The 25,839-nt window shown below is 38.6% G+C and overlaps 1 protein-coding gene across 21 annotated transcripts in view; it reads left to right on the top strand.

The window, feature by feature from the left end:
- LOC138763606 (single-stranded DNA-binding protein 3) overlaps positions 1 to 20,084 on the top strand; it is a 189,855-nt gene extending 169,771 nt beyond the window's left edge. For 8 of the 21 annotated variants that reach the window (XM_069938034.1, XM_069938042.1, XM_069938037.1 and 5 more), the window contains 11 exons: positions 6,498 to 6,564; positions 6,651 to 6,724; positions 7,488 to 7,576; positions 7,859 to 7,907; positions 11,199 to 11,234; positions 12,406 to 12,460; positions 14,211 to 14,281; positions 15,083 to 15,161; positions 15,737 to 15,765; positions 17,315 to 17,416; positions 18,648 to 20,084. In XM_069938034.1, coding sequence (XP_069794135.1) covers positions 6,498 to 6,564; positions 6,651 to 6,724; positions 7,488 to 7,576; positions 7,859 to 7,907; positions 11,199 to 11,234; positions 12,406 to 12,460; positions 14,211 to 14,281; positions 15,083 to 15,161; positions 15,737 to 15,765; positions 17,315 to 17,416; positions 18,648 to 18,749 — 753 coding nt within the window. In that variant the 3' untranslated portion in view covers positions 18,750 to 20,084. Of the gene's footprint in view, positions 1 to 6,497; positions 6,565 to 6,650; positions 6,725 to 7,487; positions 7,577 to 7,858; positions 7,908 to 11,198; positions 11,235 to 12,405; positions 12,461 to 14,210; positions 14,282 to 15,082; positions 15,162 to 15,736; positions 15,766 to 17,314; positions 17,417 to 18,593 lie in introns of all 21 variants that reach the window. The other 13 variants (XM_069938036.1, XM_069938043.1, XM_069938044.1 and 10 more) reach the window with 3 other exon arrangements.
- The last annotated feature ends 5,755 nt before the right edge of the window (positions 20,085 to 25,839 follow it).

Raw genomic sequence — 25,839 nt, forward strand, 5'->3', positions numbered from 1 at the left:
AATTCCACCTGTCATTCCTTTGCTCACTTTCCCAGTTTTTTTTTTCCTCCTGAAACCTTGGGCAACTTTCTTCATTTACCACTACACCAATTTTGGTGTATTCCAACCTCATCCAACGCACCCCTACAGCCGACAAGGTTGTCAACATTGGTGACTTCAACGCTCGCGTCGGCAAAGACTCAGAAACCTGGCCAGGAACCCTGGGCAAGCATGGCGTCGGCAAGTGCAACGACAATGGGCGCCTCCTGTTGGAGCTCTGCGCAGAACAGCGGCTTGTCATTAAAAACACCCTTTTTCAGCAGAGGGATAGCCTTAAGACTACATGGATGCATCCCCGATCCAAACACTGGCACCTCCTGGACTACATCCTGGTGCGAGAAAGTGACAAACGAGATGTGCTCCACACCAGGGTCATGCCCAGCGCGGAATGCCACACTGACCACCGGCTGGTTCGCTGCAAGCTCAACCTTCACTTCAAGCCAAAGCCCAGGAACAGTAAAGCCCCCAGAAAGAGGTTCAATGTTGGAAACCTGCAATCAGACGAAGCGAGAGGAAACTTCCAGGCAAACCTCAAAGCAAAGCTCGACGATGCAACCCGCCTCATGGACCCGTCCCCTGAAACCCTCTGGGATCAGCTGAAGACTACCATACTGCAATCCACTGAAGAGGTACTGGGCTTCTCCTCCAGGAAAAACAAGGACTGGTTTGACGAAAACAGCCAGGAAATCCAGGAGCTGCTGGCAAAGAAGCGAGCTGCCCACCAGGCTCACCTTACAAAGCCGTCCTGTCCAGAGAAGAAACAAGCCTTCCGTCGCGCATGCAGCCATCTTCAGCGCAAACTCCGGGAGATCCAAAATGAGTGGTGGACTAGCCTCGCCAAACGAACCCAGCTCAGCGCGGACATTGGCGACTTCAGGGGTTTCTACGAGGCTCTAAAGGCTGTGTACGGCCCCTCACCCCAAGTCCAAAGCCCGCTGCGCAGCTCAGACGGCAAAGTCCTCCTCAGCGACAAGATCTCCATCCTCAACCGATGGTCAGAACACTTCCAATCTCTTTTCAGTGCCAACCGCTCAGTCCAAGATTCCGCCCTGCTCCAGCTCCCTCAACAGCCCCTAAGGCTAGAGCTGGATGAGGTCCTCACCCAGGATGAGACATATAAGGCAATCGAACAACTGAAAAGTGGCAAAGCAGCAGGTATGGATGGAATCCCCCCAGAAGTCTGGAAGGCTGGCGGCAAAACTCTGCATGCCAAACTGCATGAGTTTTTCAAGCTTTGTTGGGACCAAGGAAAACTGCCTCAGGACCTTTGTGATGCCACCATCATCACCCTGTACAAAAACAAAGGCGAGAAATCAGACTGCTCAAACTACAGGGGAATCACGCTGCTCTCCATTGCAGGCAAAATCTTCGCTAGGATTCTACTTAATAGAATAATACCTAGTGTCGCCGAGAAATTTCTCCCAGAATCACAGTGCGGCTTTCGCGCAAACAGAGGAACTACTGACATGGTCTTTGCCCTCAGACAGCTCCAAAAAAAGTGCAGAGAACAAAACAAAGGACTCTACATCACCTTTGTTGACCTCACCAAAGCCTTCGACACCGTGAGCAGGAAAGGGCTTTGGCAAATACTAGAGCGCATCGGATGTCCCCCAAAGTTCCTCAACATGATTATCCAACTGCACGAAAATCAACAAGGTCGGGTCAGATACAGCAATGAGCTCTCTGAACCCTTCTCCATTAACAATGGCGTGAAGCAAGGCTGTGTTCTCGCACCAACCCTCTTTTCAATCTTCTTCAGCATGATGCTGAACCAAGCCATGAAAGACCCCAACAATGAAGACGCTGTTTACATCCGGTACCGCACGGATGGCAGTCTCTTCAATCTGAGGCGCCTGCAAGCTCACACCAAGACACAAGAGAAACTTGTCCGTGAACTACTCTTTGCAGATGATGCCACTTTAGTTGCCCATTCAGAGCCAGCTCTTCAGCGCTTGACGTCCTGCTTTGCGGAAACTGCCAAAGTGTTTGGCCTGGAAGTCAGCCTGAAGAAAACTGAGGTCCTCCATCAGCCAGCTCCCCACCATGACTACCAGCCCCCCCACATCTCCATCGGGCACACAAAACTCAAAACAGTCAACCAGTTTACCTATCTCGGCTGCACCATTTCATCAGATGCAAGGATCGACAATGAGATAGACAACAGACTCGCCAAGGCAAATAGCGCCTTTGGAAGACTGCACAAAAGAGTCTGGAAAAACAACCAACTGAAAAACCTCACAAAGATAAGCGTATACAGAGCCGTTGTCATACCCACACTCCTGTTCGGCTCCGAATCATGGGTCCTCTACCGGCATCACCTACGGCTCCTACAACGCTTCCACCAGCGTTGTCTCCGCTCCATCCTCAACATCCATTGGAGCGCTTTCATCCCTAACGTCGAAGTACTCGAGATGGCAGAGGTCAATAGCATCGAGTCCACGCTGCTGAAGATCCAGCTGCGCTGGGTGGGTCACGTCTCCAGAATGGAGGACCGTCGCCTTCCCAAGATCGTGTTATATGGCGAGCTCTCCACTGGCCACCGTGACAGAGGTGCACCAAAGAAAAGGTACAAGGACTGCCTAAAGAAATCTCTTGGTGCCTGCCACATTGACCACCGCCAGTGGGCTGATATCGCCTCAAACCGTGCATCTTGGCGCCTCACAGTTTGGCGGGCAGCAACCTCCTTTGAAGAAGACCGCAGAGCCCACCTCACTGACAAAAGGCAAAGGAGGAAAAACCCAACACCCAACCTCAACCAACCATTTTTCCCCTGCAGCCGCTGCAACCGTGTCTGCCTGTCCCGCATCGGACTTGTCAGCCACAAACGAGCCTGCAGCTGACGTGGACATTTACCCCCTCCATAAATCTTCGTCCGCGAAGCCAAGCCAAAGAAAAGAAAAAGAAGAATTTTGGTATCATCTGCAAACTTAGTAATCATGCCACCTTTATTCCCAACCAAATCATTAAAGAAAATGACAAACAACAGAAGACCCTGCAGCAGATCCCTGGTCACAGGCCTCCAATCTTAAAAATAACCCTCCACTACCTCCCTCTGATTACTATCAAGCCAATTTTGCACCAATTTGCTAGCTTGCCCTGGATCCCATGTGTTCCAGCTCTTTGAACCTGCCAACCATGTTTGAAAACTATGTGAAACCTTGTCAAAGGCCTTGCTAAAGTCCATGTCAATAAAGAAAATAAGGTGTAACTTTACTTAGTAGAAGATTTGAAAAGATTCTTCTTGAAAGATATGTGTCCAATTTATTTTTCCTTTTTCATCAAAGGTAGAACTTGGTTCATTGGTATGCTTGTTTTCATTAGATGAGCACACTTGGAATCGACATTTTTATCAGACCATAAAGCTGTATTTCCATTGGCCAAGGGTAAGGTTAATCCCTGAACTAGGCTTAATTATAAATCTTTGCTTAATTATTGATCCCAACTAGAATTTTGGTTGGTTTCCAATTGGTTGTGGCAGACCCTGCATCAAAGATGTACAACAATGGGAGGAGTCACGCGATGGAGTAGTGGCCGGACGGTGAACTCCAGCCCTCTCCAGAAAAGTCGGGAAAAACAAGAGAAAACACAAAGGCACAGAAATAAAAGTTACAGAAAAGTGAGTATAAAGGTGGAAAGAAGATGGCGACAAAAAAAGAAAAGTCGAAAGCAACGGTAAGAAGAGAGGAAGAGAAGACAAAGGAGGAAAAAGGTGAAGGCCTTACCTGTCCGAAGAGGCCCGCTGCGGAGAGAGAAACCCGCTCCCTCAGGTCGGTAAATAATGGACTACAAAAATGGCTCGCAGAGCCGAGTAAAAGTGCGCAACCGTGCATGCGCGAAGTTTCGCGCATGCGCGATGCGAATGTAAAAAAACACACCGACGGGAGGGGGGACCAGCTGGGGAGTCGATCTCCACAGCCGGCAACGACAGCTGCAGAACACCTGCAGCAAGAAGAGACCACAGAAGACAACAGAAACAAGAAAGAAGAGGAGGAAAGGGCAACAAAGAAACAACAGATGGCCAACCCAGAGGAAGAAGAAGAGGAAGAGTATGGTGAAATAGAAGAAGAAAAGAGAGGCAAGGTAAAGGATATACTTGCTCTTATTAGAGGATACATGGAATCATTTAAAGAATGGCAAACACAGGAATTTAAGGATTTAAGAAAAAGAATAAACAACACAGAAGAGAAAATAAATAAAATGGAGATGACCTTAACAGAAATGGGAAAGAAAATGGACAAGATGGAAGAGCGGGCAGTAGCAGCAGAAATGGAGGTAGAAGACTTAAAAAAGAAATTGGAGAAATCTAATAAAAAAACTAAAGAGACACAAGAACTACTAGCTCAAAAAATAGATACAATGGAAAACCATAACAGAAGAAATAACATAAAGATAGTGGGCCTTAAGGAAGATGAAGAAGGCAAGAATATGAGGGAGTTTATAAAAGAGTGGATCCCTAAGACCCTAGGATGTCCAGAACTACAGCAAGAATTGGAAATAGAAAGGGCACATAGAGTATTGGCCTCTAAACCACAACCACAACAAAAACCAAGATCTATTGTAGTAAAATTCCTAAGATATACTACAAGAGAAAAGGTACTGGAGAAGACAATGGAAAAAGTAAGAGAGGGCAACAAACCACTGGAGTATAAAGGGCAAAAAATCTTCATTTATCCAGATATAAGTTTTGAACTCCTAAAGAAGAGAAAAGAGTTCAATACAGCAAAGGCGATTTTATGGAAGAAAGGGTATAAATTTATACTAAAGCATCCAGCGGTATTGAAAATATTTATTCCAGGACAACAAAACAGACTATTCTCGGATCCAGAAGAAGCACGAAAATTTGCAGAACAATTACAAAAATAGACTGAGGGAGGAAGACGGGTAATGAGAGTTAAGATGATCACAATTGATATGTATGTGGGTAAAGACAAAAATAGACTGAGGGATGAAGACGGGTAATGAGAGTAAAAATGATCACGATTGATATGTATGCGGGTAAAGAGGTATAAGAGTGAATAGAGACAAGGAGCATACGTGAATGTATCTGTACTTAGAGGAAAATATAGATAGTATAGACAAGAATTAATAAGGGAAGGTAATGGAATAGAGAGAATAAGGAGGGAATTAAAAGAGTGACCTTTGTGACATATGAAAAGTGAAATCTTTTCTGGGGGAGGCGGGGTGGGGGGAAATAGCGGTCACTGCAAAATCAGTTGACGCTTGCGAGTGGATTCGCAAATCCAAATGGAGAGGGGAGATGTGGTTGTCCGACAAGGGATAAAGGACAACTCAGGAGGTGAATGGGAGATTGGGAATAAATAAGATAGAAATAGGAGAATAAGGAAAATGTTGGATGTTGTAGGAATGTTGTCTTATAAAGAGTTGAAAATAAGAAAACAGAAATGGAAAAGGAGGAAAGGTAATGATGGAAAAACGGAAAGAGAAGATAAACAAAATATAAAAGGGCTACGCTGAACTATATGTCTTTAAATATTAATGGAATACATAACCAAATTAAAAGGAATAAACTACCAAATTTAAATGAATAAATGTATTCCATTAGAAAAAATAACATATTTGTTAAGAAATAATATTGAAATATTCGTACAAGTATAGGAGCCTTACATTAAATACAATAGCGAAAACCTACCGGGGACAAACATTACCTAAGTTGATGGAAGGAGAAGGAAAGAAAAGAATGGACTCAGTAGAATTTCTGGTATAATTTTGTTGAATGACAACATTGTCTGACTGGATTAATGCAACCTAGATTGTATACCTAAAATGGATGAGAGGGGGGGTGGGGGGGTGGTTTGGGAGGAAAGGGGGGGGGGAGAAAAAGTCACTGTATATGTGTGAAAAAGAAATTGTGTATATCATGGCTAATGTGATTTATGGTGTGAAAAATAAAAAAAATTAAAAAAAAAAAAAAAAAAAAAAAAGATGTACAACAATTACAAGCGTTTCTCCTCAGCACCACCTCGTCGGTGGCCTTCTAATGTAAAGGTGGATTTCATGAGATCAGGTTTGTGATTGCTCTCAGTAGTTGCAACAGCAAATTAATACTTCTTGGTTGACACACAAGATGACCACTTGGATAGTGTATTATGATCCCCTCACATTGTTGAGGGGATCAGGGAGATGGAGGAAATCTGTATGCAAGAAGTGGGGGAGAAAAAAATCAGTTGTTTTATTGATTCAATCTATGTTATTTCATAAAACTTTGTTCTTGTAAACTGGAAATAAGCAAATGTTAGTGCTATTGTCTGAAAGCTGCTGAGTACAGGAAATGTTCAGTTATTTGACCTTTGCAGCCATCCCCACAGTGGCCTCACACACACTCCCTTGTCTTTCCTTCTTTTATTAGCCAACCGGCATGTTGATAATCCATGAATTATGAAGTAGAAGTAGGTTTTGTGGAATTGGATGCAATTCAGTAATCTTGCAATTATTTTTAGCCTCCAGGTGGTGTTCCCGGTGCACAACCATTGCTACCAAACACATTGGATCCCACACGACAGCAAGGTGAGACTTATGCCCAACCCCAATTGAAGTTTAAAAAAAAATCTGTAGTGTTCACTTAAATGAAATTTCTTATCCCTTCATTATAGGGCACCCAGGTATGGGTGGGCCAATGCAGAGAATGAATCCCCCTCCACGAGGGATGGGCCCAATGGGACAGCAGGTAATCTGTAATTGAATGGTATTCTTTTGATTTCTTGTCATGCACTTTTTATTGAAATTCTGTAATTTTCATTGCCCACCAGTTATCAACAAGCTCTCGTATGGCTGATTGGCTTCTTCCTGCTGCTTTGATGAATCTTGTATTTTATTCATTTAAGTTGTGTACATCAGTTGAAAATTAGCTCTGATGTGTTTGCTTTTATTCACGCCAGAAGGTTGTGGGTTCAAACTCAATGCTAGAAGTTTAAGCACTATATTTTCAACCTAATACAGATGCACTTCAACATTATTGGAGGTGCAGTTTTTAAATATCATGCTAAATGCTGATTTTGAAGATAGGAAATTGTGTTGTGCCCATTGGCTCTTAAAACTGGTTGATTTCCCCTCCCCTGCCCCCCCCCCCCCCCAATTATCCTTTCAGTTCTAATCAGATGTTTTAACCAATACGGCTATCAAGCGGGGAGTGGGGGGTGATGATGGTGAGAAGAAATCTGTAGGAATGATTGGAATTTTTTTAGGTGAACAATGGGGCTGAATTTTTATTGCTGCTGACATACGATGAAATCAATAATTTCCATAGAACTGCAGGACACACGCGGGTTTAAAAATTATCCCACGTAATTTTTATTTGGGGCAGAATAAGCTTGTTGATTTCAGTTGGCACTGTTTTGACTCAAATATTTTAAATGTGCCTGACAACATATTAACTAACTTTTTTTTCTTCCTTTCCCTTCCCTTCATTGGTTTCCTTCTCGTTATGGTAGTCTGATCCTTGGTTATCGTTGCAGAACTATAGCGGTTCAATGAGACCTCCACCCAATTCAATAGGTCCAGGCATGGCTGGAATGAACATGTAAGTCCCTTGTGTTCGGATGAATTGTTAAAAGTGGTCAGTTTAAAACAGTAGGTATTTTCTTTGCTTAGTTTCAAACGAGTGAAGAATATTTTGTACACAACTCTTGATCGTTTAACTATTTCTTTGATATTTTAAAGACTTTGGTGTTAATATTATAGGTAACTTTAGTTCTTCTGACGTTGAAGATAGTTGAAGATTACATAAGACATGGTGCTGCAAAAATGATCCAAGAGTTAATGCGTCAAAAAAAAATTAAATGTTTATACTTTTTTACTTCAGGGGTCCAGGGGCTGGGCGACCATGGCCAAATCCTTCCAACGCTAACTCAGTGAGTAATACTCCCTTGATGTTCTATTACATGTGTTAATAAGACATTTGCCCAACAGGTCCACCCCACTGTTGAAACTTCAGTTTTTTGTGTCTTCCCTATCTCCTTTTAATATTACATTGCATTTCTTTATTTGTTGACCTTGTTGCATCAATTGTGCAAAGAACAGAAGTAAGCTCCTCAGCTTGCCCAGGTATTCAATATGATCACAACACATGTACCTGGGCTTCATCTCCTCTTCTGTACCAGTTCTTCATAGCCCCGATCTTTCAAAAATGTATTGACTAAATATTCCCTTTGTTCTCATCCCCCACAACCTGCTGAAAAGAGAATGCCAAGGAATCAACGCTCTGAAAAAGCAGATTTCAAATTCAAATTGTCTCATGGTAAAGGACTCAGAATTCTGTATTTAATTTTGTATGCCCCTTATTGGACCTTGTCTTTCAAATGTTGATCGATCCTATTGATGTCCCTCAGAACCTTTGTCTACCTTTGAGCTTTCAGATCTCCTTTGTATTATGGGTCTTCCAAGGTCTCATTGTTCATTCCCCTTAATTCCCTAGTTTCCATGACCTTCAGCACTGTCGATACAAGCAAGAAATATTCATGAAAGACTTCACTAATTGCCTGTGTCTTTGCAGGTAGACAATCACCTAATCTCTTCCTCAATACTCTCTTCCTCTAATTATGTTGTAGAATTTATTAGGATTTTCCTTTTACTTGAGGCCAAAACCATCTTTTTATCCTCCTAATTTCCCTCTGAAGCGCATACAGTATTTTAGACTTCTGAAGGGTTTTGCTTGAACCCAGCTGACTAAACATGGTGTCCACATTTTTCCTGACCTGAGCCTCAATATCCCTCTTCATCCAGGGTTCACTGTTCTTCCCAACCTTTCCCTTCGCTCTCACAGGAATGTGATGTCCCTGAGTGCTTCATCTCACTTTCCAGTCATCCCTTCACCTGCAAACAGACTCTCCCAATCAACTTTAGAAAATTAATGTCAGATTGAAATTGTCTCTCCCTCCCCCCCCCAAAAAAAAGGACTTTAACTTGAGGGCCAGTCCTATCCTTTTCCATAACTGGATAATGATCAATAGTTCCAAAGTGCTTCTCCACCAATACTGCAGTCAGTTGCCCTGCTTCATTTCCCAGTAGGGAAACCAATGTTGCCCTCTCTATATGAGTAAACTTTCCTGAACCTACTTGACAAGTTCCACCCCAGCCTAGCCATTTGCACTACAGTAGTCCCAGTCAACATGATGGAAGATAAAATGCCCAACCAAACTTGCAGCAATCTCCCTACATTTTTTGCTCCTCTAAATCGCACTAACTATTGAGAGCTATGTGGTGGCTGGGTGCCGTAATTCAATCAATCAAGAATCTTACTTTTATATTCACCTATATAAATTTGATGGATGATCCCCAGGGACCTCCTTGCTAAGTACTGTCAAGTTGTTCCTAATCAAAAATGCAAAACCCCTCAACTTACAGCCATCTTCAGCAGACCTGTAACACTGTACCCCCATACATAAAATTGTTTCTTCCCCCCACCCCCATGCTTCTATTTCAAAGGAAGGAAGAATAACTTATTCAATTTTATCTCACGACTAGAATTTCCCCAGTCCGGCTTTTCACCCATTTCAGTATATTCACATCTTTCCAGTAATGTGACCAGAACTGTACCTGCGCTTCCAGCTCTGGCTTAACTAGCTAGCATTGCTAAAGAAAGGGTTAACAACAGTGGATAAGTGAGGAATGAAAAAGATCCTGCAGTCTTTTTATAGGTGAATAAAAGGAAAATATTAGCAAGGGTACGAAGAGACCTATTAAGGCAAGCATGAAAATTTGTAATGGGAATTAAGAAAAGGTACAAATACTCCCTGGGTTATGAAAGGGTTTCCAAGGACAGACAGTAAGATTATTTCTGAGGTTTTTTTTGACAGTATCACTGCACAGATCAGCTATAATTAGTTATGCTACCCATAACTAATGGAATATATACTCTATCCAGCTTGAAACACACTATTAATACCAGCTTGAAAAATGCTTTAAAATGAATGGGAGAATTTGCATAAAGTCATATTTCTGTAGGTCAGGTCATTCGTGACCTGTGGAGCTGCTCTACCATAGAACTTGGCAAGCATAAAATCTGATAAATTGCAATGGTGTACAGCCCAAAGTTTTGAATAAGATAGCCATGGAGATAAAATCTTTGGTTATCCTAGTCCAAAATTCAATCAATTCTGGAATTAGAATAGATTTAAGGAGAGCAGACTGTACTATTTATGAATGTGGGAATTAAAACAAAACTACCAACTTGTTAGCCTGATGCCTGTGGCAACAAGATGCTGGAATTTGTAATGGATGCAAGGAAAGAATAGCGAGATTGAGTCGATCCAATATAGAGTAATAAAAGGATAATTATATTTGAATCTGGTAGCGTTCTTTGATGTGACAAATGGAATAGATAAGGGGGAGTAAGTGGATGTTGTGTGTTTGGGTTTTCAAAGTATTTGAAGTTCTGCACAAGGGATGAGTAGAATTGGGAATAATATGGATTGGACAAAGAATGGATTATTCTTGGGCTGGCATACTGTGCATTGGCCCCAATTTATCTCCAAGTAGAGTCATATCTTAAAATTTGTTAATGATTGGGAATCTTCGTGCAGAGGAGGATATAAGCAGCATTGAAGGGCTGTGCATATGCTGAGTGAGTCAGTGAGAATATAGCAGATGGAATATAATGTGGAGAAATGAGAGATGGTCCACTTTCCCCAAAACAAAATGGTGAGAGATTGGGTAGTGCTGTGTGCGAAACTTTTGTGCCCAAGTTGGCAGCTTAATTTTTATATTAGTCACAACAGTACAGAAAATGACTTATTACTTTTGGAAAGTCAGATGCAAACAATATAAATTCCCTTTTCATTCTTGATGCCCATAGGCAGGAATGAGGATTTAACCTAAAAAAGAAAAATTCTGCGTATAAATTGCTGTCCAGGGAATCCTGTTTACCAGTAACTGGCAGGATTGGGGTAATCTCTAAATTCAAAACTAGTTTGACAATGTTTTTTGTTAGTTAACCGTGATCACTGGGTATTTATCTGAAGTCTTTTGGTGTCTAGTAAAGAAATGGCTGGGGTGAAGAAACATTTTTAAAAATTACTTGCAAAGTAAGTTTGCCCATAAAATAGGAATACTAATTACCAAAATAATGGGATTTAAAATTTCTGTCCATTATTTCTTTGGTAAATATGATCTTCAGTTTCTAAAATTTGATTTTTCACTTTCAGATCCCATACTCCTCTTCATCTCCCGGTACTTATGGGGTATGTATTTGCATTTTTGAGCATGCCTTGCAAATGCATGTATTTGTAGAAAAAGGAACATTGTTGACTTGAAGTGACTGATGGTGGGAAATTGCAATCAACTTGACTAAAGCTTCGCTGTGGCCCTGAACATTGAGTGCTGAGAGAAATTATTTAATTTAACATTGTTGTTTGTTGTCTATATCAATGATCTGGCTGATAATGTGGTGAATTTGATCAGCAGATTTGCTGATGACTCTAAGATTGGAGGTGTAGTGGACAGCGAGGAAGGCTTTCAAAACTTGCAGAGGGATCTGGACCAACTGGAAAAATGGCAGATAGAATTTAATGCAGTTAAGCGTGAGGTATTGCATTTTGGAAGGACTAACCAAGATAAAGATGCACAGTAAATGGTAAGGCACTGAGGAGGGTGGAAGAACAAAGAGATCTGGGAAATACAAATATATAATTCCCTGAAAAGTGGTGTCACTTTTGGCATCTTGGCCTTAATAAATCAAAGTATTGAATACAGAAGTTGGGATGTTATGGTGAGGTTGTACAAGACATTAATGAAGCCAAATTTGGAGTATTGAACTTTGATAACCTGGAATATATGTGACTAGAAATTTAGAATATCAAAAGCTTTTGACCTGGGATGTGCCCAAAGTAAAATACTGCTGCATGTTAGTTTAATTTTGATTCTCAGCTTACATTTATTTTTACAGCATCCATTCTTAAAACAAACACAGCAACATGTAATATTGTGGTAAATTACAGGTGCAAAATGCTGGAACCTGGAAACTATTTGTCATTAGCTCCTACAGAAGAGGGATGCAAAGGGAAAGGGATTTGTCCCTTCCCCCCTCTATGAGGAGCTACAAGGATAACATGCTTAGTTCTGCAAGCACAAAAATGTGTTGCAAAAGCAGAACAACTGAACAAAAGGTGAAGTTATAATACTATTAAGTCTTGATTAAATTCCATCTATGGTTTGGGCAGAATTACCCCTTTGGTTGGAATAATCCCAGTTTTGTTTGAGGACTCAGGAGGAAAAAAAAACCTGCATTCTAGTATTCCTTTGAGGATATTTAGTGAACCAGCAAGGCCTTCCTTTGCCCAGTTTGCTTACAGCCGCATAACCCACCTTCGACTTTAATAATTCAATCAAAGCTGATGTGTGTTTTGTTCACAGGGGCCCCCTGGTGGTGGAGGTCCTCCAGGAACACCGATAATGCCAAGTCCAGCAGGTACAGCAACTGAGTCTCTGACACTGAGATTATAATCACTAAACTAGATTGCATATGAATATGTGTACAGTTTTCACATTTTTACCTAAATGTCTGGCAGTAATTTATTTTAGATTGGAGTCTTGCCTGCTTTTGCTGCCTGTATCTTGCATCAGTAAGTGCTGAGCATACAGTTTTATCACTGGGCGAAAGCCAACACTCTGAGATTAATAATTCTTCATTAATGGGTTCCCACACGTGTTGGACGCAATAAGTACTCAAAGCTAATTCCCTATATTGTGTCATCAGCATTCACAGCATGGTTTAATTAGTTGCTTAATTACACATTGAGGATAAATTAACCTTTTGATCTAAAGCAGTATTCTTTTAAAAGTGCAATGCAATTCAGGAACAAGCTGATGTGATTTATTTTTGGTGTTACTTGTTTAATTATTTGTTGTGGTTGGTTATTGCAAGACCATGTGGCTTTGATTTTAATAACTGAGATTTGACTTAAGTAGTCATTGAATAGGTTTGATTCATTTTTATTGAATTAAATTCAGAGTTTGAACTGTTATGAGCTGAGTAAGCCGCATCACTGTTATATATGGACTAATTTTTCGGTGTTCAGTAAGTTCATGGATATGTTTAAAGTAATAACTTTTTGCTGCCAGTTTACACGGGTTAGATTCTCCTCTCAGGTCTTGTTTAATTAGATGATAAGAAAACAGTGGTTTAATTGGAGTGCTCCACTCATTTCAAGACGGAATTTAAGAGAATTCATGTTATTAGCATGGAACATTGATTAGGCCACACTTTGGATACTCTGAGTAGTTTGTTTCCTTGAGTTTGTAGTAGCATGGAAAGATGTGAAAATGCATTCATGTTTGATACCAGAATTGAGTGAATTATTGAATCATGTACAACTCTGCCTTGCAGAATAGGACAGAATGAGGGAAGGCCTCAGAGCTTCAAGATGAGGGAATCATTTGACAGGGTAGACATGTTTCCATTTCGGGGTAGGTGATTGGCAGGAGGGAACATTGGGTGCGATAGGAAAGGGAAAATGGGGGGTAAATACTAGGGACAATAATTATAAGATGGTTCCTAATAAATCCAGAGAAGAATTTCAAAGCAACATCTTATGCAGGTTGGTTATCAAGTAGAACATGCTGGCATATCAAGTCGTTGAGGTAAATAACATAAACAAGTTCATGGGGAAGTTGGAAAAACAAAGGAAATATAAAAAGACCTGCAGATGCTAGAAATCTGAAAAGTAAAATGATGGAAACATTAAATTTGTTAGGCAAAGAAACAGTTATTGTTTTTAAAAACTTGGTTAGAACTGGAAAAATAGAAAGTTTCTTCCTTAAGCTTGATTGGTCCTGATTATAACAGGGAAAGAGCCCATGTGGGTCAAACTGGGATAGCAATTAAAGTGGCAGGGAGCTCTGAGTTGCCCCTGCTATGTGACCCATCTGTTCAAGAAAGCAGTCAATCTATCCATGTGAATTAAATGGCGAAGACTGGGAGAATGCCAGTGTGACGCAATGTGGACTTGTTGGGCAGATAAACAGATTTTAGTGCTGTGTATAAACAATGTAGCCAAAATCATTGGTAAAATACCAAATAATACATGATAGGAAAAGTCTTGATTTTACAGGACTTAAAAAAAAAGGAAACCTTGAGAATTTGTATCAATTCGCATGTTCATTCTGAATAAGTGAAAGCTAAATTAATATGCTTGATATCTTTTTCTTTTCCATTACAGATTCAACGAATTCCAGTGATAACATGTACACAATGATTAATCCTGTTCCTCCTGGAGGAAGCCGATCAAATGTAAGTTTAGTTTTCACGAGAGGGAAAATTGCAACATCTAATTCAGATGACAACAAAAACACACATGCAAGCTTTCTCTTTGTTTTTACAAAGTTGACGTACAGGCTGTTGAAAAGATATTAAGAATAAAATTCTTATTAGCAGCCCATTAGAATCTATGAAAAGAAACAAGGTTTCTGCTTTGGATGTTGTCTCTCTTGTGGTGGGCCATTCATGGTGCCGTAGAAGTCCAAATATCTGGACTGCTCAGGGATTAGGTCCGTCCACACTTTTGGATTTTCTGGATTCTCAGGAAGTACTTTTAAAATTCAAATTTAGGAAGGAATAAAGAGTTGAACAGGTAAATATTGAGAATTTATTAATTAGCAAATACAGGCGCAGCATATTTCATTTATCAAAACAACCAGTTTTAAAGAAAAAGTTAATACAACAAAAAATGTGAACATAAAATTTTATCACTCCAAAAAATGCTTTAATTTATGTTTAAAAATTAACGTAAAGGAAAATTACAGTGTACAAATGAATTTCTTTGTGATAAGATTACCTGTATTAAGCGTGGTCGCTTGTTGCCACTGTGCATCTGTGGCGCTTGTGTATGCACGCACACAAAACCCCGCTATGTTTGGATTTCTGGTATCCAGATCGTTGGACCTCTAATGTACCTTCAAGGTTGTGTCTATGCAACCAATGCTTTGTTGTATTCCTGGATGGGCATCTCGGCAGTCCTATATTTTACTAAACTATATTAGCCATAGAAATTGTTGGCACATGGCCTTATTCCATTTTCCTTTTTTCTTCCAGTTTCCACTGGGGCCTGGTTCTGAAGGCCCCATGGGAGGTATGGGAGGAATTGAGCCACATCATATGAATGGGTCATTAGGTAAGTTGACATAATCAATAAGGGACACTGAAGCCTTTCCAGCAGAGCAGAAATAACTGTAAACAAAGGGGACATCCGACTCCTTGGCTGGAAAAGAGATATACGAACTGGAATTAATAAGCAAGATATGGTTGAGTTTGGGAGTAAAACACGAAAGTCTGCAGATACCTTAATTGAAGTAAAAAGACAATACTGGAGAAACTCAGCAGGTCAAGCAACGAACTTTATATAGCAAAGAAGGATACAAAACCAATGTTTTGGGCTTGAGACCTTCATCAAGGTATGAGGAAAATGAGGGCAGGTGCCCGAATAAAATGGTGAGGTGGGTGGGGGAGCACAGTTCCACAAGCAAGACACAGGTAATAGATAGACAAGGGAGAGCGGGAGCACCATAAAATGGGGGAAAAGAATAATAAGCAAGTTTACAGTTGAGTTTAAATGCATGTGTAAGAGAATAATGAAATTAGTCATTGAAGATTGGATATATATGACATTGCAAATTTTTTTTTTTGTTTTTGCTATGGCAATGTGTTATCAGAAATTTTAATGGCAATATTTGCTTTTACTCTCCTCAGGATCAGGCGATATGGACGGGATCCCCAAGGTACGAGTTTCACTGTAACTTTAATATAAGTTTAATAATGAACATAAAGTTCAATAGAAGTTCCTGGGTGAAATTCTTTGATCAAAACCAGGCTGGAAGGGCGCGCATTTCTAATTCCATATTGAATAGTCTCAATGTTATGGGAAAGATCCACACAAAGCAATGTAGACCTTGGCTGCGCATGCTTAATTCCCTGTGAGTATTAACATCAATGAATTGAACTGGTTCGGAGAGCCACTAAATATATTTTCTTCCTGTGGATCATGAATATGTATTAATTGTCTCTAAAGGAGATATTCAATCATCCCAACATCTACCCTGAACATCCAACTGTATAATTGTCATCTGATTTTTAAGTGCCTAATAAATTCAAATCACAGAAGGACTAGTTTGATAAACTTTCTTTACCCCAACCACATACTGAACTGGTGACTGTTTTCTCCATGTACAATCTGAATTGGAGCAGTGTCGGCAGAGAATTATGTGGAGAAGGAAAAGAGGTCCAGATAAGGTGAAGGAAAGGTATTCATTAAAGGACAATTTTAAAAGGTGTGACAAAAAGAGGAAAGGAGTTCGATAAATAGAAAAATCTTAAACAAAATCTAGAAAATGTAAAAATGATAACACGTACACAATAGGAATTAACTTTGGAGAATCTAGTTTACTGTTGAAAGCTACACTGACCAAGGAGTGTTGGACCAAAAAGATGTAGGACATGGCTGGAGGGCTCCCAAGCATTGGCCGAAAGCTTCTGTATTTCACAAAAGTACTAAAGTGTTGGCCTACATCATCAGAATTTACTATGAGTCAGAGTGAGGTGTAGTTATTTGAATTCTTCTGGGAGTAACATTAAGTGCCTCACAAAAAGATGTGGCAATTCCTTGAATTTGTATTGGAACTTTCTTTGGAAGCAAACCACCAGATTTTTTATTGTTTCACTTCTCTACTATCTCAATTCACTGCATCTTTGCATTTTCCCATGTCCACTTCTGTTGGTGGAACACCTGTTCTTATCTTCTGTGCCTTCCCTCTGACTCTGATCCTCATACTGAACTACTCATCTATACCATCTTTGTGTGGCCTTAGCAAAATACTTCTAGCACTTTTCTCTATATCCAATTTCTAACATCAACAAGAAATCTGTGCTTTTGACCTTGAGTAAGCAGTGTTGCAGGATATAATACCAGCTCCTGAGTTCCATCACATGGATTAAGAACCGCTAGTGTGATCCAGAAACAGATTCTTAAATATCTCATTACTCGTCTCTATTTTCAATTATTTTTAAACTACAACCTCCATCTGGAGTGGTGTGTAGCATTTCTGGCATGTTATGTTGTGCTGTGAGCTGATGTACCACATGATGGGATTAAAACCTGGTAATGAGACACGACATTGAAGGCAACATGAGCAAGGTGAAGGCATAACTTTAGAATTAGCAATGTGATTGTCTCTTAAATTTAAATTGTCATTTAGCAGCTCTGTGGTTTGGTGTTCACTAGCTTTGGCTGCTTTTTCCATGCTTTAATGAGTGAAATGATTTACTTTCCAGAACTCTCCCAACAATATGAGCAGCATTACCAATCCTCCAGGCACTCCAAGGGATGACGGTGAATTAGGAGGCAATTTTCTCCACTCTTTCCAAAATGATAACGTGAGTTTGAGAATACCAGAGATAAGTACATGCTAAATGAGCTACTGTCACTTGTGCTTCTATTTCTGTTCTGGTTATTGAAAGATTTTCTTAAAATGCAATAGTATTTAAGATCTATTATAAGCTAAGGTGAGTTTACACAAATCTGTTTATTTTTAATTTACAAAATATCTTCCTTTGAAGTTGTATCCCATAAAGTTCTTTCAAATCCAAATCCAATTTGGCAATGGCATTTTCACAAAGTTTAGCAAAATAAGATGGTGATTAGGTTTACCAGTCTGACCACAAGCAACTAATCTTAGACCAGGTGGCAGTGCAACTGTTGAACACAGAATCTCTGATTTGTAAAAAGATGAGAAGGTACACATGATTATCTTAAGGCAAAAAGACAATTGGGTTTTATTTCTCTAGATCTTCACAATTACGGTTTTCAATCTTTGGCTGCGTTGCTTCTAATTGAAATGATATTCTTTTAAATAAATAAAAATGCTTATTAACATATTTCTGTTTGATTATATCAGTTTTTTCATTGTGGAGTCAACCATGATTTATGAGAGTTCTATGAGAGATTTATAAGAGTTCTGTATTTTCTTTTAGTATGCTAGATGTTTTCAATGTCATGTTAACTACTACATAATTAAGCAATGGAGAAGGTCATTTATATATTTTGTAGTTTTGAAAGGGCAAATCAGATTGCAATTTTTTTAGTGATAGAAATGAATAAAACACCAAAACTGGTGAAATAGGAGTGGAAAAACTTGTGATTGAAATGTTTTCATTTTGTAAAGATCCAGTTTTAGTTAAAATAAGCCAATCACTGCTGTTGAGTGGGATCCTGAGTTTGATGGGTGTTGGGGGGTGGGGGGGGGGGGGGAGGAGGGGAAAGAAAGTGGGAAGGGAGCTAATGACAGAGGACAAGTTACTCTTGTGTTCCTTGCTTGAGTTCCCACCACTCTCTTGAAAGGATCCATAATTCAGCATGTGATTTTTTTTAGTGGTTTAAAAATAACTGTTCTTTTAATGAATTGCTCCTTCCACATTAATGGAGATTGAATTGCAGTGTTATATTGGGGTCAATTTAAGCAAACTATGTTTGCAAGTTTGCTATGTTTAGCAGAACCCAGATGCTACAAGATGTATGGTTCCAACCCATGTAATCCTTGTCACTTTCTTTCAGTATTCCCCCAGCATGACGATGAGCGTGTGATTTTTCCCCTTCCCCCTTCTCCAGGACCAGAATGATGAGACAGCTGCCCTTTGGAAGATTAAAGAACGTATGCAAGAAGCAGTTCAACGTGTTGACGAGGAACTGGGGGCAAAACCCCAATTTTGAGTTTCATGCAATAAAAAGGCTGAACTTCTTTAATTCCATAAACATGAAGGACAAAATAAAAAGATTCAAGACATAAAACCCTTCTCCTGGAAGGACTGTACGTTATACATCGCATCTTTTTGAAGCAAAGAAAAAAAATGTAAACGCCTCTAGCACCCAAACAGACCTCTTCCGCTTCATCCTCTGAACCCGTGTATCTTTGTGCTGAACTGAATAAGGCGCTAGTCTAGGTAGAAGATCCGATGTTGTCCATATTGTAGCCATTTTAACTGGGACGTTTACACAATGTGGTTTACTTTCGAAGGCCCTTAATTTGGTGGCACAGATTATTATTTTTTCTTGCTTCTGTGAGCCTTCCCCCTCCAGGTGCAAGGTGTTAATCAGTGGCTTGTTCCATACCTGTGTAGCTGAACGATGATATGCCCAGTGGGTTCCAGTTTGAGAGGAGCGTATATCTTTTTCCCAACTCTCACTATTCTCCAAACTCCCCTGCTCCCCCACTCTCCAGTGCCCACATATGTGCACACCTCGAATCTGGATTGCTTCATTCCTCTGTTACCTAATTTTATTGATCCAGAGGAAAACTGTACATGAGAAAGAGACAACTACAGACGTGATTGAAATAGAGGAAAATGAACAGTTTTGGTGGCACTACAATTGTGCTGGGATCTCTGTACAATTACACACTACCTGTAGATGGTCTTTTGTTTAAACCCACTTCTATACAATGTGTATCAAGTTATGTAAAATATTATCTTGCCTGGACAACCCTTGTGCTGATTCTTGATAACATTGTAGCTGTTCTGTGTTTCTTACCTTGTAGTCTGGTTATATAAAAAAAAATTCTACAATGTAGTTTTGTGTTCAATATTTGTTGCTAATGTTTTATTGAGGGATGTTTTTTTTCTGCATCCCTTTACAGAGTTTTCAGGAACGTCAACTGTGTTTATTGTGCTGACTGCAGGTTATGGGATGTTAACATACTTTGTTTTTGTTTGGGGGAGGGAAGGTGAGGGTTGGGGGAACTAGCAGGATCTTTCTAAATGAATTGCCTTTTTAGATGTGTTTCAAATCAATCTAACTGTGTTTAGCTGTAGAGTTGCTGAACGAGTATGTAAATCTCCTATTTGCAGTCAGATCGGAACATACTGATGAAATTTTGGTGTTTTATTGTAGATTTCAGTCTCCAGGAAATCGTGCATTTTAAACTGAGAAAAAGACAAGTCTGGCAAATGTAATTTTACAAATTCGCTAAATTATTGTCTTCATTGGGATGGTTTTGAATGAAACGGTTCTTTTCTCCAACGCTGTAATAAATATAAACATAAAACTTAATTTTGATTCTTTTCTGTTAACTTGTTAACCCTTTGCAATCGTAAGCATTGTTGAAAGAAATGCTTGTGTTTCCCATTCATCATCTTAAAAGTTTTTTTAAGATCGAGATACAATTTAAATAATTTTCATTCTGCGTTGTACAGAATAGTGAAGTGCTGTAGACTGTGGCAGAGCTGGGTATGTGTTTGAAAAGGATTGCCCTGACAGCTGCTCATGAATGGTGGGAAAGCTCCATTGTCACACAAAAAAAACTCTCTTTAAAGCTGTCACCTGAAAGGTGCAAAGGAAATTGATTATAAAAGCAGTAAGCTGTGGACAGAATTGTCAGGTACGCAGCCTGGGTGTGCAATACACTATAAAATGTGTAGTTTGCATCTGAATCTAGGCACAGACGATGTCATTAATTTTTGTCATCTTGGTTATGCTCAAAAGGAATTTGAAAAGTCTTGGCTCGATTTGGAGGGGAATGGACTTTGATCGCACGTTGTTTGAATTGAAGGCATAGTTAGTTCAAATAATGAAATTTCACAAGACAGTCAGGCATTTTCAGTTAAATGGATAGAACAGAAATGGTGCAATCAGAATTTTGCTCAATGTAAAGAAGCTGAGATATTTGAGGCCCCATTCAAGCAAATTGCATTTAATTGGCACCACCTTATGACCTGAGGTAGGATTGTTTATAATGTTGGGTGCCTAAAATAGGAAAGGATCATACTCCATTCTTCAACATAAATATTACAGTGCAGGTTACAAATACTGAGGCCTAGGCCAACCCATCAGCTATTAAATGGACTGAGGAAATGAAATTTAAAAGTAGCAATTAGAAAGAAACTTAAATTATGGAAGTTAGAAAAAAATAAACATTTCCCAGGCCTTGAATGAAATGCAGATTTTTTTGTGGGGGGGTTTGGCAATATTTATTATGATATTTCACAGCAGTGGCATCTATTTTCCCTGCAGACTTGTATATTTTGCAAATCAATTTAAAGTGGGATTACACCATCTGTCTCTGGATAATTTGGTAAATCTCTTGATAGTAGGTGGGAAGTCATATCCAAATAAAACAAATGTAACTGTTCCATTAGGAATTAGGGTGGTAGAAGGGAACGAGAATGAAGTGGAAGGTGATAATTTTGTATTTTTGCCTATGCATATCCTCCAGCCAGTAATAGTTGACAGGAACCTCACTGAATTAAAGATATGAATAAATGACAGAACGGGAATAGAGATAGACGGTAGCAAGTACAGCAAATGAGAAGGGAAAAATGAAGAAAGCATACAGATTAACATGTTGAAACTAGGAACACAAGAGATGAAGAAAGAGGAAAGTTAGCTAACCTGCACAAAATTAAATATGGAAAGTTGGAAGCGCATGAAAATGAAGGAAGTAACCAATAGTGATTTAATGTTAGACAAGTGTATCCTCTGAGATTTATCGTGGACTACATAATATTGAAGTTACTGTAAATAAATCTGGGCCTTTATTATCTATGCATGTTACTGCATGGAATGACGTAGACGACAATAACAATATAATGAAACAAATCTTTTGTAATTTGTTCAACATTGGAACACTCACTGTAACAGTGAGTTACAATTGAGAGAAACTGGGCAGATAATATTGTGGATGTAGCTGGTGAAATTAAGTAGATTTTAAGTTTTTGATGTTTGTTTCCTGAGGACCATACGAAAGCTGTTTTATGAACTCAGTTGAAGAGCTATGTTCCAGTAGTTTTGAATATTATGAAGATCAGGGGGTTTAAGGTAGGAATAAAATAAATAGTTATTAATTTAAAAACTGAACAAGTTCTAATTTTTTAAAGAGTATGTCATTAAAATAAAAGAATTAATTTGAAATGTTCATTTAGGAGAAATTCCAAAGATTGTTTCACTATTTTAAGTATATAAATGACATGTTTGTATAATATAGCACTGCTGCCCTGGGAAATTGTACAGCTTTAATAAAATTAAATTCAAGTTTTTATCAGAGAGAAAGAGGACTTTAATGTGATTTATGATGTAGGATTTTCAACTTTGGTACACTAGATCTTTTTAAAATTTTCCACCACTTTTGTTCTTTGTTTGTGGTTCCCAGGAATTGATTATGATCTCTCCGCCCTCTACCCGTGCAACCCTTCAAATAACTAAGGATTTAATGAATGTGAGATCAATAGAAAATCCTATTCGCATTGTGGCATACCTGAAATTTTGAATTTCAGCAGTAGAAAAGATTAAACTTCAAATGTTGTTGTGCCACTTAATTAACCTCTTAAATGTGCACAGCTCTTTGCTACTGAAAAGATGCTGACTTTGGTCACGATAACTGGTAGCTTTCCCAAAAAAAATTTACAATATTTTCCTATGAACTTTTTAACCCTTGGACACTCTTGTCCTTGAATATAAAAGACTGAAGCTAAAGATTGTTTTTAGGGAAGAGTTACAAATAAGAGATTATTCAACAATAAATGGCATTGCAGTCATTTAGTGTTAATCCTTACCTTAAATATCAGTCAATTATAGCTTTGTTGCTACTGGCCAACTTGGCACAGAACAGGAATCACACCTCAAATCTACTCAGGACAATCTGAAGATTTTGAACAAGCAACAGTTTACCAATTTGCACTTGGCAAAGCTGGTTAATGCACTGAGAGTGATAAATGTTAAGATTTTATTAAAATAAGGATTTTGAAAAATCTGAAGCTGAGGTACTGAACAAATGTTTACAAAAAACCTTATGAGAATTGCTTAAATATAAACATGTATGAGCTGATAAATATGAGATGTCAATTCTCACTGTCTCCCAGCCTTGCTATTATCATCAGCTCTTCCACAGATAATCTTTGGTATGGCAATCAGAAAAAAAAGTTGTTTCCAACTCTTGATATTTAAATACAGGAGGCTTTTAAGAATGCTTTGTCCTAAATGTGATATAATCAACAGTTGCTTTTGACCCAAGTATGTTATTTTATTGTTGGAAGTGTGACAAGTTTGGAATTGTTTGTTTTTGAAGAGATTGCCAATAAATTATATAGAAATTATCTAATATTTTGTTTAACTGGTGCTGTAACTTTCTTTGCATTTGCAAAGCTAAGTCGCCTTGTATCTCTCGTGAAATATAACCAGGAGACAACGAAATGATCTGGAATGCTTTCAAGTTAAGATATTTCAATTGTGTTTTTAAACTACAGCTGTTCTATAATGTTTCCTGTGTTCTGTTAAAATGTTTGCATTAATGAGCCATGTATTATTTGTTGCATTTATTCCTTTAATTAGTTATTTCTTTGTAACCTGGTCTTGACTGGCAATGATCGTAAGAGTTATTGTATCTGGGTTTCAGATACACCACAATGTGTATTTTTTTTTTTGGAGATCCTTCATCCTGGATTGTTGAGTTGGCCCTGAGTTTCTTAAAAGCTTATTGGGAAAAATAGATTTTTCCATTCTCTTGCAAAATGGTCAACTATCAAGAACAAGTCCAAGAGAGTGATTTGTCTAAAAAAAATCTCAATTGCAGGATAAATTCCAAAGGGCCATCAAACTACATAAATTTGTTTGATAGGTAACTTGATGCTTCCCTTCTTGTTGTAAAGAATTAGCAGTCAGATGAAAATACATCAGAGATTGATGTAAAATGTAAACTAAGCGATTTAGTCCTCGCTTTTTTTTTGTATTCCACGTCCATCTTCTCTTGAGTCCACTGAGCATCTGTTGAATTCTTGAACTTTTACTATTTGACTGGAACAAGTAACCTATTGGATTGTTAGAATGGTGTTTAAGGACATCACTTCACTTTGTATAACTGAAGTTAAATTAGAAACCAAAGAATGTGTATGAATGCCATGTGCGGTCAATAAGATGTGTGAAAATGCGAAGCCTATATTTACAGGTACTGTATAACTGAAAAGGTGGGTTAATTTTGATTTGCTGAATAAACTGTTAAGATACCAAAACAAAATAGCTCCAATTTGGAGACAATTGACTAAGATAATTCCTTTGAAAGTAAATTACTTTTTAAAAAACTGAGTGGCTGGTTTTGCACTGTTTTAAATTTGTGATTAGAATCACTTCCTAAATCTTTTTGTATGTCATATTTAACGTGAAAAACATTTCTTTAATAATGTTTTAATTCGATTAGTGATATTTAAGAATATTATCTTTTTCTAGTCGCAACATTTTTCAAATGTCATTATGTAAAGTGAGTAGTTCCTGCACACTGATTCGAAACACAAAAACCACAAATTTTGGAATCTTGAGCAGGTTAGACAGTTTCTGTAGGTAGAAGAAGTCGATGTTGAACCATTTAATTGGTTCTTGTCTGACCATTTCTACACGTGGATGCTGTCTGGCCTGCTCAGTTCCTTCGGCAATTCTTTATCCGCACATTATACTGACGATTGTCATTTTTAAACATTGTATCAATGTATACTGCAATTGTGTAATTAATGGTCCTAGCTGGAGTAAGTAAGTCTTAATGTAATATTTGGTGTTGCTCTTTGAAAGTTATTTTGTGTGATAGAGTACTTGTCAGTTTCTTCAAAATAATACAGTCCAGAGTTATTTCAATGTTACATTGAAGTGAATTCTGTAAAAGACAATTTGTGATTTTTTTTCTCTCTCTCCTATATTTGTAGCATTAGCTTGTAATGTCATTGTGGAAAAGAAAAATAGCAGTTTTATTACTTTTCCCCATTGTTTGATAGTTTTGCAAACTGAGCAGGTACATACTGTAATAATTACAAAATTTTTCCTAGATTTGAATCCCCATAGGATTCTACTTACCCCAAATGCTTACTAAGAATATTGCAACTTGAGAGAGTTGGTTGTCCCTTGGAGATCCCTGAGCTGGAGTTGAAAATGAAGTCACTTTTAATTCATGATTCACCAGTAGTTACTTGAATATTAGGTGTTTAAGGACATAACTTCACTTTGTATAACTGAAGTTAAATTAGAAACCAAAGAATCTTAGATTTTTTTTCTCTCTCTTCCCCACCCCTTTACATTGCTGGAGATCAGTAACCATTTTTGCCATAATTCTTGTTAGTCACCAGGAAGCTGCCATTTGGGTGAGTTATATAGTGAGATTCTAGTGAGTAAACCTGACCTTGAACTAGTTGTTGCATTCATAATATTTTGCTGATTATGATGTTGGGTTTCAACCTGAAACAGTAACTATCCCTGTCCCATTGAGTTCCTCCAGCAGAGAATTTTTTTGGTTTTGATTACAGCAGTCTTTGTTTCTGTGTCAATATAATTTTAACTGCTTTTCTGGGTAAGATAAAATTCAATGATTTATTATTTAATCCCCATTTAACTATTGTGTGGAAATGTACAATGGAGGAACATGAAATTCGAACCATCCGATTTATGCTGGTGGTTACACGCGCTGTTCCCATTGATTGGCCAACCTATTGTTTTCTCCATTTAGCTTTCTCTTAAATGCCAATACACAATACACCTTTTGTTTCCAATTTCAAAGCAGGTGGATAATAGAGGCTGTGATGCTCCACAAAATGCATTGGTATTAATCCACGAGATTGAATCTTTCAGCCAATTTTCCAAAAATGTAGTTCTTCAGCAGGAAATAAAGGCTGATTACATTTTTGTATCTCATCAAAACTTCACAGAAGGGAATAGATCATTCTGCATCCATTGACAATTTTGTGAACTCTGAGGTCAGGTACAACACTGGTTCTGCAGGGAAAAACTGCACACCAACAACTGGGAGGGAAATGAAGTTGATTAGCCATCTGAAAGA

This window comes from Narcine bancroftii, chromosome 5, assembly GCF_036971445.1.
Source record: "Narcine bancroftii isolate sNarBan1 chromosome 5, sNarBan1.hap1, whole genome shotgun sequence".
NCBI lineage: Eukaryota > Metazoa > Chordata > Chondrichthyes > Torpediniformes > Narcinidae > Narcine > Narcine bancroftii.